This window comes from Rhinoraja longicauda, chromosome 11 (assembly GCF_053455715.1).
Source record: "Rhinoraja longicauda isolate Sanriku21f chromosome 11, sRhiLon1.1, whole genome shotgun sequence".
Classification (NCBI taxonomy): domain Eukaryota; kingdom Metazoa; phylum Chordata; class Chondrichthyes; order Rajiformes; family Arhynchobatidae; genus Rhinoraja; species Rhinoraja longicauda.
Window position 1 is genome coordinate 37,743,395 of NC_135963.1, and position 16,781 is coordinate 37,760,175.

Consider the following 16,781-nt stretch of genomic DNA (forward strand, 5'->3'; position numbering starts at 1 on the left):
TGGATTGCAGGAAGAGTTGACAGAAGCACGAAAGATATCGCAGGGCTTTAAAATGTAGAGGTTGACAGGCCATTAAAACTGCAGTTGCACTTAAGCTGAGCATTGAGATATTAGCCACAGTGTCCTCAGTCTGTCTAGCAATGAGGAAATGGATAAAACTTGTGCGTTGGCATTCTTTTGGAGTCAAATTGCTGGCATATCAGAGTACAATTCCTGCCCCTTTTCAAACTTAATTCGCACAGCCAGAAACCTGTGACTAGCCAACGGAATTAGCAACAAAAATATGCGCCGTCAAATGAAATATTTCGTCACCTGTGCAAACACCAAGCTTCTCCTGCTTCCTTCCAATCCGCAGCATAGTTAATTGCTTCTGTATTTGGAATGCTGTCAAGTGCAAGTTGCACAGGGACAGTTTATTGCTCATATGTTTTGGTTGTAGCACAGTTGTACTTGGCAAAAGATGAATTGATTAAGATTTTTTTTTAAACTATTTATGTCTGTTTGAATGACTTCATCCTCCAAAGTAAATCACTTACCACTGAGAGCAGGCTCCATTCAGGGTCGAATGCAACAGGTACGTGTACGCATCGATATATTGGAAAAGGCTGTGTGTGCCTCATTTTAAGACTGGAACATACCTAATAAACTGATTTACTAGTCTCTGCACATTTCAGATCAACTCTAATCACATATTTCAGATAATCAGTTCAGTTCAATTCAGTTCAGATGTCTTACTCGGGAGGATTTAAATAACCTATTGATCCAAAATCCTCCTTTATTTGTTCTTTTATCAGGTCAATATAAAGACCAATAGACCCTTTAGTTTTAATCTCCCTGCTGACTTGCTTAAGGAGGAGGAATCTAAAACTGGACACAAAGTGCTGGAGTAAATCAGCAGGTCAGGCAGCATCTCTGGAGAACATGGATAAGTGACTTACTTTACTTTAGAGATACAGTGCAGAAACAAGCCCTTCGGCCCACCAAGTCCACCAAACACCACGTTCACTAAATCTATGAAACATACCACGCACCACTGGTACGTCTTTGGATTGTAGGAGGAAACTGGAGAAAACCCACATGGTCACAGGGAGAACGTACAAACTCCATGCAGACAGCACCCATAGACAGAATCGAACCCTGGTCTCTGGCACTGTAAGGCAGCAGCTCTACCATTGCCACTGTGCTGTCCCTGTGATGTTTGGGTCAGGACCCTTCTTCAGACTCAACCGTTCAGACCCGAGACATCACCCATCCATGTTCTCCAGAGATGCTGCCTGACCTGGTGCGTTATTCCAGCACTATGTCCATTTTTTGTAAACCAGCATCTGCAGTTCCTTGTTTCTATAAGCTAAAATTGGCACTGGTCCTCATGAAATTCCAGGCTTTCCACACATATTAAAAATCTGCGATTGCTCACACACACAAACACACACACACACACACACGTGCGCGCAAGCGTCCAGTGGAAGGATGATACTTCAATGTAGTGATCAGATTTTTGAGTGTGCACGTTGGCATGACTAAATGCATACTGAGCACAACTTTCCATGTGTGCTGTCATGCATATTAATAAAAACATCCTCAAGTTTAGAGAAATGCCTGTCATTCACTGCCTCATGGGCAATGTGCTGTCACTCATCAGATACATAGGAGTCAAGATTTCCAGTCATTTTAATTTGGCAAAAGAGAGAGAGAGAAAGAGGTTAAATAACTTTGACATGTCCAGATAAAAACAGCTAAGCTGACTAGGTAGGCCACATTCCAGGCTCAGGAATTTGTGCTGCCCTACAGATTGGATGCTGATTACCTCCAAAGTTCATGCCAAGTAGCTTGAAAGAAACATGGCATTCCATTTAAGGATGATTTGTTTCCCATTAATGGTTAACCTGTGATAATCAATTCTCCTCTGAACAATCTATATTACAAACACACTTCACAAAATTAACTGACCTGGTGTTAATGGACATAGTTTCAGCACATCTGCACTAATGCTTTATTCCACTGCAGTGGAGCTCGATAAATGTATAAATTTATACGTTGTCAATTTTCTAATACTTTGTGTTTTGTTACCGTAAGCTGGTTATCATTCAAGCCTTTCAGCAGCTGCTCTGAATTCTCTATTAACAGTCACGCAATGATTTAATAATATTTCCTTTTGGGACAGTGCATTGTCCTCAATATTTGAGGACAATTTATTAGTACCCAGAGACAGAGTTGCCACCCCAAATATAGAAAAATATATAGAAAATCTACAATTTATTCGGCTATCCAAGACAACAGAGTTCATCGAATGTGAATTTCAATTAGATGTGTGGATAATTGGGCCAGATGGTGTAAAATGCTCCAGGTTCAGGAACAGCTTCTTCCTAACAATCATCATGTTATTGAACACTACAAACTCCAACAGAACTTCAAACTGTCTTGGTTACATTAGGGATTCGGGGCTTTTGTTTTGTTTTGCACTGTATTATTTTTGTTTTATTTGTTGAACTATTTTTTCTGTTTGTTTATTACGTTATTTATTGAGCACTGTGATTGGAACCCCACTGTGCCGCTGCAAGTTAGAATTTCATTGTTCTGTTTCGGTACATATACAATTAAACACTCTTGACCCGAGTCTTGAAACTGAGCCATACTAATGAGGAAACTCCCCAGTCACCGTGACTCAGCCAAGGAAGCAGTTGGGAGGCTCAGAGCCGGTGAAAAAAACGACAAGGTTTCTGCTTCTAATCACTGCCCAGCGACGACCGCAAGGCACCTTGAGCAATGAAGAGAACAACCCAGCTGAGCTTGGCTCTAAATGCCAAGAGTAATCCTCTGTCTGACGCATTCACTTCAGCCTGGCGTGTGGAGAACAGCCACTCGCGAGGTACTAATGGAAACAATTTCTGGCAAAAACTCTTTCCCACAGACGACAGCAACAACAGATTGGACTTAAATGACCCAGGATGCTTCACACAAGTTATAGCAGGCTCAATTTGATGCACAGTATGGATGGAGAAGGCGATTCGTAACTCAAAACTTAGAAAAATAAAAACTTAAAAGTCGGAGAGAGAGGCAGTAGGTTTAGAGACAAGTGGGAATCTGATCCACAGGGTGCACATTTCATGGATAATTTAGGGGGAGCATTCAGGAGTACCGAGGGTGAGGGAATCCAGGAATGGCTGGAGGAGGTGAGGAAAGGGGGGGGGGGTGAGTTATTCTGGTGGGTGCTGAGAGTGGGATATATTCCAATGAATGTTAGGGGAGGGGTTCTCTGAGGACTGTTGGATGGGGCACATCATAGGGAGTGTTAGGGGGTGTTGTGGGCAGTGCTGGGGTTGCTTTACTGGACTTTATCTTGCACTAGATGTTATTCCCTCTATCATATATCTGTACACTGTGGATGGCTCGGTTTTAATCATGTATTGTCTTTCCACAGACTAGTTAGCATGCAACAAAAGCATGTCATTGTACCTCAGTACACGTGACAATAAACTAAACTTTTCCCTTTATGACTGATGCTTCACCTCCTGTATGCTTTACTGACTTACTATTTGTTAGAACTTGAACATCTAGAAAATAAAGAAAACCATAGTCTGTTCAGGTAGCAATGTGTTTCCACAATTAATGAATCCTAATCAATATTTTCTCTAATTAATATCAAAAAAATTGTGCTTAATCATTATCAATGTTTTTCCTACAAACTGTGCTATCTACCAATTTGCAGCCGCCCATATCCCACGATACTGCCTACTCCACTTCATTTACCATTATTCACACTGAGGATGACCCAAGGCAATTTTCACACTCTCAAAGAAAATTTCTCTATTGTTTTTCCTTTCAAAAGAAATAGAGTATGAAACAGATTTCCTGGTAGACTGGTGAATAAATGCCTACACAGCTTATATGATAAAACAGACGTAAATGCTGAAGTGACTCAGCAGGTCAAGCAGCATCCATGGAGCACACAGATAGGTGACATTTCTGGTCGGGACCCTTTTTCAGACTTGTTTGCACCATGTTTAATACATAACATGTTCGCGATCACGGCGAGCCATACCGGGGTGCAGAAGCTCCCTGCGTGCCGTGGTCATGCATCGACAGCAGGCCTGGCATACTCGCCATGTAACAGGGAACCCACCTGGAATCATCTGAGAATCGTCTCCTGCACCACCCTGAAGATCAGGAACCAGTGAGGAGGACTGCGATGGTGGCGAGCGCTGGACAGAGGTCCATTTAAGATTGCAGTGGAGAGAGGAGAGGGTCAGTGCTGCCAGGACAACAAGCCTTGAAGGCCAAGATTAGACTGCACTCTTAAGAACTTTGACATATGGTGACTCTTTGTGTACTGTCTTGGTAAAGTCTACTATTACATTACGATTGTTGCACTTTTGCACTTCCATGATTATGCTTATCTATAGTATGATTTTACTGGATTGTACGAAAAACAAAGAATTTCACAGTGCCTAGATACATAGGTACATATGACAATAAAATATCATCATCATCAATTCACGTTCTCTCCCTTCATGACCATAATGCTGAGGAGTTAAAGACCAAGTTGTTTTAATTCATAAATGAGTGCCATGCTCCGGCATTTGCGATTTTGGCATTAATATCAGCAACCAGCAAAACATTTGCCTATTCTTACTTCGTCAGATAAAAAGATGGCCATATCAAACAACAGCTTCAGTTTTCCACGTGCTCAGACTGACATCACACTTTGTTTTGACTGGCTATTCACTATATAAGCAGAGTGAATGAGAGCCTGAGCACTGTGATCAGCTCTAGTGACTCAATCACAGGCAGTAAATAAGGGTAGCTGGCTCTGCCTTCAAAACACTCCCGAATGCCAAGATTTCATCAAATTATTTTCCACCCAGTTATGCAAGCAATGAGAATTACACCTCATGGACCTTGCTATAATATCTGAGAGATATTAAAACAAAGCCCTACTTACTCCCAGCCTAATTGGAGCTTTTTGTCTATTTTGGTATATTTTTCCATAGCAGAAAACCATTTGGCAATAGACAATAGACAATAGGTGCAGGAGTAGGCCATTCAGCCCTTCGAGCCAGCACCGCCATTCAATGCGATCATGGCTGATCACTCTCAATCAGTACCCCGTTCCTGCCTTCTCCCCATACCCCCTCACTCCGCTATCCTTAAGAGCTCTATCCAGCTCTCTCTTGAAAGCATCCAACGAACTGGCCTCCACTGCCTTCTGAGGCAGAGAATTCCACACCTTCACCACCCTCTGACTGAAAAAGTTCTTCCTCATCTCCGTTCTAAATGCTCTACCAACATTTCAAAGCTATTTAAATTACCCAATGCTCCTCAAACGTTAAAATGTCAAGAGCATGGAAACAGACTCTTTAGCCACTTCATCCATGTTAACTAACGTGCAAGCATCCTTTTACTTCTGCATTCCCATCAAGCCCAATTTACAGTCGTGGAGTCAGAGCACGGAAACAGGCCCTTTGGCCCAACTTGCCAATGCCGACCAAGATGCCCCATGTACTCTAGTCCCACCTGCCTGTGTTTTGCCCATATCCCTCTAAACCTTTCCTAGCCATGTACCAGCCCAAGTGTCTTCATTGTTATTGTACCCATGTCAACTACCTCCTCTGGCTGCTTCTTCCATGTACTCACCACCCTCTGAGTAAACTCTGTAAGCAGTCTACAGGCCGACTCCGCTGAATGAAAGCCCAGAATGTAGGGGTGTTTTTAAGCCATTCTTAACTCTATCCATTATGGATTCATGAAATTTCACCCATTTTGTCCACCATATCTTCCATCAAACTATTAAAACATCAAGTATCACATTTCAACCCTTATCTTCACTGCCCTCTCATTATCAGTCATTCATTTTTTCTTTAATTTTACAGTACTTACTGTAATTAACTTCCCAACCAGCATGGGTTTGGGATACGGGAGGAAATCAGAGGGGAATTCCGCAGAGGGTTCTTTAACATAATCAACATAATTCCAAGTCTCTGAAGTAACAGCAAAAACAGTGCAAATAATTCCATGTTATCTCTTTATAGTTTGACAAGATGTGGAGATGAACAAAATAAAATGACAATGTATTTCCCTCAGTTGTTCATTGTTGTTGTTGGGTGGGTGATTTTCCCAATTGGAATATTTGCTTTTTTAATAAGGGGCAACAAAGTGGCTCAGTGGTAGAGTTGCTGCCTTACTGCACCAGAGACCAGGTTCGATCCTGACTACAGGTGCTGTCTGTACCGAGTTTGTACATTCTTCCTGACTACATGGGTTTTCTCCGGGTGATCCAATTGCCCCCCACATTCCAAAGAAGTGCAGGTTTGTAGGTTAATTGGCTTCTGTAAAATTGTCCCATTTGTGTAGGATAGAACTAGTGTATGGGGGGGTCGCTGATCGGTGTGGACATGATGGGCCGAATGACCTGTTTCCACGCAATATCTCTAAACTAAACTAAGTTGAACTGATCTTCTGCCAGCCACTTATTGTAGCAGACTTGGAAGTAACATTCCAGCTTCCATTTGCCTTTCCTCTTAGTAATTTTAGATTTCTGCAGGAAATCCTCATCTTTGTTCCATTTCAAGGCTAAAAGTCCATGGTCAAATTATCTAAGACATTAGTGTGCCATTGTTTAAGTAACACTGCCACATTCGAGTCAGTAGTCAACATTGCGTGCAGTTCAAATTAATTTCTTTCATCATGGTGTCAAAGTTTGATCACAGGGCTTTGCAAATTTCTGCGAAATAGATGGATGGGAGCCAACTGACCAGAGATGTGCTAATTGGATAAGACACTCCTGATTCTGTTTGGTCCAGCAACTTTAAGTTAAAATACACTTTCTCTCGTCGGTCGGCAGGACCGAGACACCGCCCGAAGGCTTGTCGGTCGGTGGAATCAGGGCCCCGCCCGAAGGCTTGTCGGTCGGTGGAATCAGGGCCCCGCCCGAAGGCTCGGCGGGACCTGGAATCTACACGAAGGCTCGTCGATCTGCAAGACCCCGCCTGAAGGCCTGTCTGGACCGGGACCCACCCAAAGGGTTGTCAACCTGCAAGACCCCGCCCGAAGGCGCATCGGGACCGGGAACCCGCCCGAAGGCTCAGCAGATGGCGTAACCGGGAGGGAGCTCAAGAAGTTGGACATGTGGAACAAGGACCACCAGGGCCTTCAAGTGGGCTGCAGGAGGCGCGTTGAGGACACAAAGATGGCCAGGCGGGAAGGGACATCGGTTCACCGGAACTGCTCCAGTACATCGAGCGTGCAGGCCAATCGGACTTTGAGATTTGAATAATGGCGGTGTCCACTTGTGTTATACATGCAAAATGAAGTTCACTGTGCAGTTGCATATGTGACAAATAAAACACTATTGACCATTTATTCTCTTACTGCCTTTATTACAAGGTTTTCTAACATGAATTTTTTGTCCTTATCCCTCGAAGTGAAAGTGTAATCTCACTTGCAGTATATCCTGCATTGTCCATTCATTGATTCTGGAACGTTCTGAAGCCATATTGCTATTCATGTCCAAAGTTAGCTCTGTTTAAAATAAAATAATATAAATTCTCCATTTATAGATAAAGAAATAGTTTGTTCCACTATATACATACGATTTCCCACCATTTATGCTGTATCTACCTTTGCTCTACCTATTGTGTTCAAGTTGGACTTGATTGTATATATGAATAGTACATCTAATCTGTTTGGGAAGCATGCAAAACAAAGCTTTACACTGTACCTCAGTACATGTGATAATTATAAACCTAATGCCCTTTCATTGTCATTGAGGCATACAACATGGAAACAGGCCCTTCGGCCCAATTTGCCCATGCCAACCAAGATGCCCCGATAAACTAGTCCCACCTGCCCATGTTTGGGCCATATCTCTCCAAATCTTTCCTATCCATGTACTTGTTCAAATGTTTTTCTTACACACACCAGCCTCTCTTATTTTTTTACGGTTAAAAACATAAATGCATAAAAGTTACCTGAATAAAAGTGGCAAACTTTGTCCTCTGGTTCTGTATTCAAGTAATTTAATGACCACACCCAAGTTACTTCTGGGGGAGACTGGCTTTGGAGGGGCTTCAGTGTCACCAATGCATTCTGGTAAACTGGACCCTCTGCACATGCTCAGACAGCTGAAACCTTCCCTCGACCCAAACTGTCACTAATTTGGGCAGTAGTTCAAAATCTAAGCCCAGGCATCAGCTACAGGCTGTGGCCTTCAATTTAATCAGGGGAAAGGATGTCTAAAATGATCATTGGATTCATTCAATCACATTATTGTAACATATATGATTTATGGATCGTGTTCTTCAAACCTCATTAGAGTTTATTAGAAAACTGACATTTTGTGCAGTTGAAACAAGGAACCGCAGGTGCTGGTTTACAAAAAAAAGGACACAGTGTGCTCAGGTAGTCTGGAGAAAGGTCCCATCCCAAAAGATCATCTATCGATGTTCTCTAGAAATGCTTTCTGACCCGTTGTGTTTCTCCAGCACTTTGTGTCTTTCTTTGTGTAGTGGAGTTGGTTTGCAAACAATGTTGGCCAAACGTTAACACATCTTCTCACTAACATGTAAAATCCGCGAATAAAAGATTTGAATAAGGGGCCTCTCAGTCTGAAAAAGGGTCGACCTGAAAAGTCACCTATTCCTTTTCTCCAGAGATGCTGCAACATTATCTTACAATAATGTACTTAATGTATCCATAGACACAATCTTTGAATAAGGCGTCCTGATTTACATGAAAAGCCAGACAGAAGATGAATAACAAAATGAAAGATTTTTAAATTAGAGATTGACTACATACAATCAACTGTGAAGTAAATTTGGAAAGTGTTGGAGATACTTAATGAGTCAGGCAGTACCCATTGAGAGAGAAACAGAACTATTGTTTCATATCCATGACCTTTCAGGACTAGAAAAGTGAGAATATAACTTTAAGTTGCAGTGAGGGTTAAGAGTGGAGAGAATAAAAAGAATGTCTGTGATTAGGCATAGACCATGGTTGTCTGATATTTCCTCACAGTTGGAGAACCAATGTTCCCAATGTTGGGGGAGTCCAGAACCAGGGGCCACAGTCTTAGAATAAAGAGGAGGCCATTTAAAACTGAGGTGAGAAGGAACTTTTTCACCCAGAGAGTTGTGAATTTGTGGAATTCTCTGCCACAGAGGGCAGTGGAGGCCAAGTCACTGGATGGATTTAAAAGAGAGTTAGGTAGAGCTCTAGGAGCTAGTGGAATCGAGTTATATGGGGAGAAGGCAGGCACGGGTTATTGATTGTGGATCACATGATCACAATGAATGGCGATGCTGGCTCGAAGGGCCGAATAGCCTCCTCCGGCACCTATTTGCTATGTTTCTATATAACATCCCAGTTCACAGTTCTGGTTCACTCTGTAAAACTAGATTTGCACTTCAATATTGTCTGCACTTCTCTCAAAGAAGCAACTGCTTATTAAACCAATAAGCTGCACTGATATCATAATCACAGAATTATTCTCACGATATTGTAGCTGTGAATTGCACAGATGTGTTCCCATCAGCTTCTACCATCTGTCTCTTTGTAGATAGTCCCTGAGGGTTGAGGATGGTTTGCAGTCACTCTGGTCAATCGCCTTCAGGCCTCTCAGGCCTTCCCCACATTCAATATAATCATCATTGAACTAAGTTGGACACAACTCCTCTGAGCCAGTTTCTCATAGCCCTACGAGAAAGTATCTGTCCCCTCTTTGACTACCTCCAGTGATCTGGTCTTCACAAGCCTCTGGAGTAGAGATTTTCCCAGACAATGCCAATGTAAATAAATTGATTCCTACCTTTCTGGAGAGTCAGGGTCAAAACAGGTTTTCCGCACATCTGTGAGCATTGGATTGCAGCAATCGCCGTCATCAAAGTCATCCAGGAAGTTGTTGCATTCCATGTTGCAGACTTCATCCGTCCTCTTCCAGACGTAGCACCTTCCCAGGAAGCGGCAGTCCCCACCGTCATAGCCAGTCAGGGGGTGGTTACACTCGGGGTCACAGTGTTCGTTCCCAATTTTGCTCTTCTCACAGTTGACCAGGATGATCCGGTTCCGTATGGTGGAGTTGAGGATCTCGGTGACGGTGAGATCCCATGTTATGTTATACCTGCTGAAGGCCCTGTTCAACACCTGGTGTTGGAGCTCAATCTGCTGCTTTGTGACCGTGGGGTTTTGCCGTTTGTCATCGTAAACATTGATCACCCTGTAGCGAATCAGCTTCTCGCCCCTCAGCGGCCAATAATTGTTGTAGTTCTTAATGACATCGATATTGTCACAAACCGTTCGGCCGCATAGTGGAGGAATCAAGGGAGATGCTAGCACAGGCTCTGGAAGAAATACAATGTCGCGGGTGGGATAATGACAGTCCTTATCTGGTATCCATTGTTCTTCCATCCTGGAGAAATCCGCCACCAACACCAAGGAAGCATCTCCTCTCTGTGTACTTTGGCGATACCTCTTCACTAATTCAGCCTGAGACTTTGCAGTCTTCCACAGGGTGAAGCTGGCCAGGTAACCACGGAAATTGTGCCCCTCCCTCGATCTGCCCCCGCCGATCAGCAATGTCCGACACGAGCTCATAAACATGTTGTGCAGATTCCCCAACTGTCCGGTGCTGGCCCCAACCCTGGCTCCATTGATGTAGAGTCGCATCTGATGGCCATCGTACGACACGGCCAGGTAGGTCCAGGTGTTGGCCTGGTATTTGTGGAGGGCAAAGACTGTGCTGGCTTTCCTGGCTCTGTCCGTGCGGAGAGTGAAGAAAAATCGTGGATCCTTCCTTCCAAAATATTCCAGCGATTGAATGCCGACCATCCAGCCTTTCTCACTGAGTGAGGAGGAGCAATTATCGAAAAGTCCTGCAAGTAGAGGCAGACAGAGCAATCACTTCACACTCGCACATTTTGCACTGAATTAGTACTACGGCAAAATATATCAGGTCTTCAAGTATGTAGTGTATGGGAAGTACGAATGGCATTTCAGTCATAGACAATAGACAATAGACAATAGGTGCAGGAGTAGGCCATTCGGCCCTTCAAGCCAGCACCGCCATTCAATGTGATCATGGCTGATCATTCTCAATCAGTACCCCGTTCCTGCCTTCTCCTCATACCCCCCGACTCCACTATCCTTAAGAGCTCTATCTAGCTCTCTCTTGAATGCATTCAGGGAATTGGCCTCCACTGCCTTCTGAGGCAGAGAATTCATGCTTCTCATGACCTTAGCATGGCGTATGTACCACACAGCTAATACTTTCATTTGGTTTAGAGATACAGTGTGGAACAGGCCCTTTGACCCACCGAGTCAGTGCTGATCACTCCGTACATTCGCACTATCCCACACACTAGGGATAATTTACAACTTTTACCGAAGCCAATTAACCTACAAATCTGTACATCTTTGGAGTATGGGAGGAAATCAGAGCACTTGGAGAAAACCCATGCAGTCACAGGGAGAACATATTGTACAAACATTGCATAGGGAGCACAGGTAGTCAGGATCAAACCCAGCTCTCTGGTGCTGTAAGGCAGCAACTCTATTGTTGCGCCACCTGCTGCCCCTATAAGGTGCTTCCAAAATCATTTTAAAAAAGAGCAATGGTAAATACATTGTTCCATTTCTCTCTGCACAGATGCTGCCTAACCTGCTGAGAATTCCCAGCACTTTGTTTCTATTTCATTTTTCTCCACATTTTTTGACCGTTCAATTGCTAACCAATCTTGCTTATCTATTGGGCAAATGACACCATTGAAGATTTCCCCCCATGGTTTGCAAATATTTCCATTGTCTCATGCTCCCATCCTCAGTGATATTTTCCAGCCCTAAATTCCTCTAACCTATCTCACTCCTCCAATTCCAAGCTGCTCTGGTAATTCAACAAAAAAAAAGTGCCTCTCTTCTTAACTATAGCATCACACTTTCTTGAAGAAACTCATCGAGGTGTCCTGGGCTGGAATGTATTTCCTGGTTGGGGAGTTGAAGGACGATTCCCTGAATATCTTTCAAAGCAGAGCTCGATAATTTATTAAAGGTGAGAACATTACTTAATTAGTTTTGTTACCCTATTCTTACCTGTTGCTGGGCTGCAGGTTAAAAAAAAATAGGGTAACGAGGCTAACTGAATAATTTGTTTAATTCCTAACATTTTGGTGGGTAGCACAATGGCAGAGCTGGCAAAGCTGCTGCCTCCCAGCTCCAGAGACCCAGGTTCAATCCTGACCCCGGGTGTTATCCGCGTGGCATTTGCACATTCTCCCAGTGATCACATGAGGTTCCTCCAGAATCTCTGAGATGTTTGGGTTGGTAGATTAATTGGAAAATGTAAATTGCCACTGGGAGACACAAAGTGCTGGAGTAACTCAGTGGGAGAAAAAGGATGGGTGGCACTTCAGGCTAGGACCTTTCTTCAGACTGACGTCCTGCATGTAAGTGGGAAGGGATTGGTCAAGGGGGGATAGGATAGAATTGAGGATTGTGGAAATGAGCTCAGTGAGGCTGGGCTGCATCAACAACTCGGCAATTTATTGTGGTTTTGGATGGTGCTGTTCCCAAGCAAGACGGTACCATGCCTCGGGAGTTGCTGACTTCTAGATGGATTTTGAAAAGCAGACAGGGCCACCCCAATGTCAGTAATACAGGCTGATCATTCCCACAGTCTAGCTGAAATATCATCTACTCATTTCCCTCCACACATGCTGCCTGACTCGCTGAGTTCCTGATGCAATTTGTAGAAACAATGAACTGCAGATGCTGGTTTACAAAAAAAGATACAAAGTTTTGGTATAACTCAGCAGATCAGGCAGTATTCTTGGAGAACATGGATAAGTGACGTTTCAGGTCGGGACCTTTCTTTAGACTGACAAGCTGAGTTCCCGAATCAATTTATGTTTTACTCCAGGCTCCCGCATCTGCAGTTTCTTGTTTCTCCTTTTGTGGGCCTTTCATTTTGAGCAATTGCAATTTTGACCCAATTTCAGATGCTGAGAGGGTGTGACTGGCACTATATAAATGCAGTTTTTTACTGCTTTGTGTGCTGACGCAAGGGCAGATCTTATAGACCCCAAAGCTACTTTAGAGATGTCAGCATCTCTGATTACCCAGAACAGATCTTCCTATTTCCCACACCCCGATCCTTCCTGCACTGCATGCTCTTCCCCGTTATTTGTTTTGTATAAAAAGTGTTTTCCTCAATTTGTGTTTGGGTTTCAGTTTAGTTTATTGTCATGTGCACCAAAGTACAATGAAAAGCTTTTGTTGCATGCTAAAGGCAATACACGATTACAATCGAGCCATACACTGTGTACAGATACATTGTAAAGGGACTCACGTGACTGTAAACATTGACGTTTAACCGGAGTTTCCCTTTAAGCAGGAGATACCCACAGAAATAATAAATGTGAGTCATAAATAAATCTGCCTTTGAATGGAAATTCTCCACAGGAATGCACATTTAATAGGTTATTCCCTGAAGGAACAACTGAAGTTGGCAGTTCTAGGCCTTTAGTATAAACAACTCAAGATTTGGACCTTTGCAGTTAATTATGCAAACATAACAAAGTGTTCTCAAGTAAAGCCTCCTGTGTATTTACAAAACAGATTCAGTAAAAACTTACTACAATCGATGCCGACATTAATGTCTGGAAACCAATAGCAGGGCAGGAGCCAGACCAGAAAATGTGTTTTCAATTGGCTTAAGATGAGGCAACGTAAGTTTTTATTGACCTTACTTACAGTGCTCACTAATATTATTATAATATACATAATCACACGCTAACTAGCGGTGACGTGTACCGTTTGTGCAAATCTAAAGTTTTAACCAAACTACTTCTTCCCTTAATGCCAGCCTAAAGCTGGTCCAGATGCAAAGTACTGCAAAGACCAACTCTTATCTGCCTGCCCATAATCCATATCCCTCCATTTTCTGCATATTCATACGCCTTTCCAAAAGTCTCTTACATAGCACTATCGTGCCTGCCTCCATCACCATACCCGGTAGTGCATTACAGTGTGTTAAAAACCTACTCTGCACATCTCCTTTAAACTTTGCCCCTCTCACCTTAAAACCTATGCCCTCTAGTATTTGATAATTCTATCCTGGGAAAAGGGTTCTGTCTACTTTATCTTGAACTCTCATAATTTTATGTAGAGTCTGATCCATTGAGTTACTCCAACACTTTGTGTTTTACTCAATGCACCTGCATCTGAAGTTCCTTGTGTCTACAGATACAAACTATACCCAAGCACTCAACCAGTGAACAGTTATAATCACAAATTCTACAACATCTATATACTAGGAGGAGGCAGGGGGAGAGGGGAGAGGGAGAGGGAGAGGTGGTGTGGGGGAGGGAGGGGTGGAGGAGTGGGAGAGGGAGAGTGGAGGAGGGGAGGGAGAGGGTGGGGGAGGGACACGGGATGGAGGAGGGGAGGGACAGGAGGGGGAGCGGGGAGGGGGTGTCGGGGAGGAGAGGGTGCTGCACCAATGCAGGAGTGGTTTGGGCCCAACGGGTCCACTTGATCTAGTCAGGAATAAAAACAGAAAATGTTGGAAACACACATCAGACAAAGCAGCATCAGCTGAAATCATTTCTCTTTCCACAGATAAACTAACCTGCCATTATATCCAGCATTTCCTATTTTTGTTTCAGATTTCCAGCATCTGCAGTATTTTTTCAACCATAGCGTCATTGATCTCATTTACGGTTTAGTTTAGTTTGGAGATACAGCGTGGAAACAGGTGCTTCGGCCCATCGAGTCCACACTGACCATCGATCAAATTCCTTGTATGTTTACATACTTGGCTAATAAATTAATTACAATACAATCATCCGTATTCTAGTTCTATGTCCTACACACGAGGGGAAATTTACAGAAGCCAATTAACTTACAAACCTACATGTGTTTGGAATGTGGGTGAAAACCAGAGCACCCGGAGAAAACCCATGCGGTCACAGAGAGAACGTACAACCTCTGCACAGACAGTACGCAAAGTCAGGATCGAACCTGGGACTCTAGCACTGTAATGCACCAACTCTTCCATTGTGCCACCTTAAATTTATCCCCATGGTGAGTCCAGTTTTACCCAATCCAAAACACCACCCTCCCTGTGGCTAAACAAGCTTCTATTCTCTCATTCCCAGTTCTGTCAAAGCATTTTCAAACTGAAACATCAACGCTGTTTCTCTTTCCACAGATGTCACCCATTCTGCTGAATATTTCCACCTTATAGAGCCTGAGAGAAATAGAGTCATTCAGCATGGAAACAGACCCATCGGCCTAACCTGCCCGTGCCGACCAAGAAGCTCAGTCCACACTAGTCCCACCTGCCTGCGTTTAGCCCATATCCCTCTAAACCCTTCCTATCCACATACTGTACATGTCCAAATGTATTTTAAATGTTGTTAAAGTACTTGCCTCAGCTATTTCCTCTGGCAGCTCATGCCATATACCTATCACCCCCTGTGTTAACCTTATAAACATTTTTTATTTTAGATCTTCAGGTTTTTTTAAATTTGTAACGTTGTGGGTGTGGGGTGAATTTATGGAAGATTCCCCTTTAAGCAGGAGATACCTTCAGAAATAATAAATGTGAGTTATAAATATTAAATGTACCTAAAACATTAACTCTCTTCCTTTCTTCACCAATTCACCTATTATTTAACTCATATTGATTACTGAGCACTCCATTAATCATAAAGTGCTCAGTAATCAATAGATATTAAATAAAATGATGAATCAGAGAAATACCCCAGCGACAATAATGTGCCCAAGGCAATGTTTTAGCTTGACTTTCCTCTCTGTTTGCCCCATTTGCACATTAGTTCCGCATCCTTGAAAGCTTCTTGGGAGGCACCTGAGTGCATGATGAAAGGCAGTGAATACTTATGATTAAATAGGTTAAATCATGTGTAGCAAGGTGGCTATAATGAGGGTTTTAGCCTGCTTCACTGAAAAAAAGGAGAGGATTGATGTGAGCAGACAGCACTTAGTGCACTGAGGTGTGATCAGCATTCAGTGTGCTCTGCAGTGGAAGAGAGGAAGAGAGACGATTAGAGTTCAGTGAGGTTAGATTGGTGGTCCTAATGTATTTTACAGTGAAAGGGAAGATGGAGCTAATTGGACATTTGCAAGCTCCCCGTCTTTAATATTGCAGAGTCACAGAGATTTCTATCCAAAATAAGAGATCTCGTCCCATTCCTCTCTTGAAAACAAGTTAGCATTATTCATCTGTGTTTTCAGTCCTCAACTCCCACTCACAATCCACCTCCAGTTTAAATTCCATCTGGAATATTTTGGAGGATCAAGAACCAAGAACAATACCGTACATATTGAATCAACTCTCTTTCAAATTGTGCCCCAACCAAATGCTTCTTGCAAATCTGGTTCCCGCAGCAACTAAGGCCCCTGGGTTTTCAAAGTGGGTGAGATGGGTTTCCTTAGGAGCAAAGTGGGGGAAGGGGACAGTTATATTAGAGCAGGTGGAATTATAAAAGCTAAAACATTTTATTCAATACACCTGAAACACTAACTGCGCATGACCGGCTAAATGTTTCAACTCCATTTTGATTTTATCTTCAAATACTTTTTAAAATTTCATAAATTAACTTTATTTGTAAAATATACATGGAAAATACAACGCTATCAGTACATGCTTTTCTTTAGACAAGACACAAAATGCTGGAGTAACTCAGCGGGTCAGGCAGCGTATCTGGAGAAAAGGAACAGGGCATGGAGGCTGTCACGACAAGCGGCCTGTCAGGGAACCTCCTTGTCTGAGG

At 43.1% G+C, this 16,781-nt stretch overlaps 1 protein-coding gene across 1 annotated transcript in view; it reads right to left on the reverse strand.

The window, feature by feature from the left end:
* Nucleotides 1-16,781, reverse strand: part of pappa2 (pappalysin 2) — a 266,339-nt gene that overhangs the window by 214,441 nt on the left and 35,117 nt on the right. Inside the window, exon 2 of the mRNA XM_078407399.1 lies at nt 9,803-10,865. Coding sequence (XP_078263525.1) covers nt 9,803-10,865 — 1,063 coding nt within the window. The remainder of the gene's footprint in view (nt 1-9,802; nt 10,866-16,781) is intronic.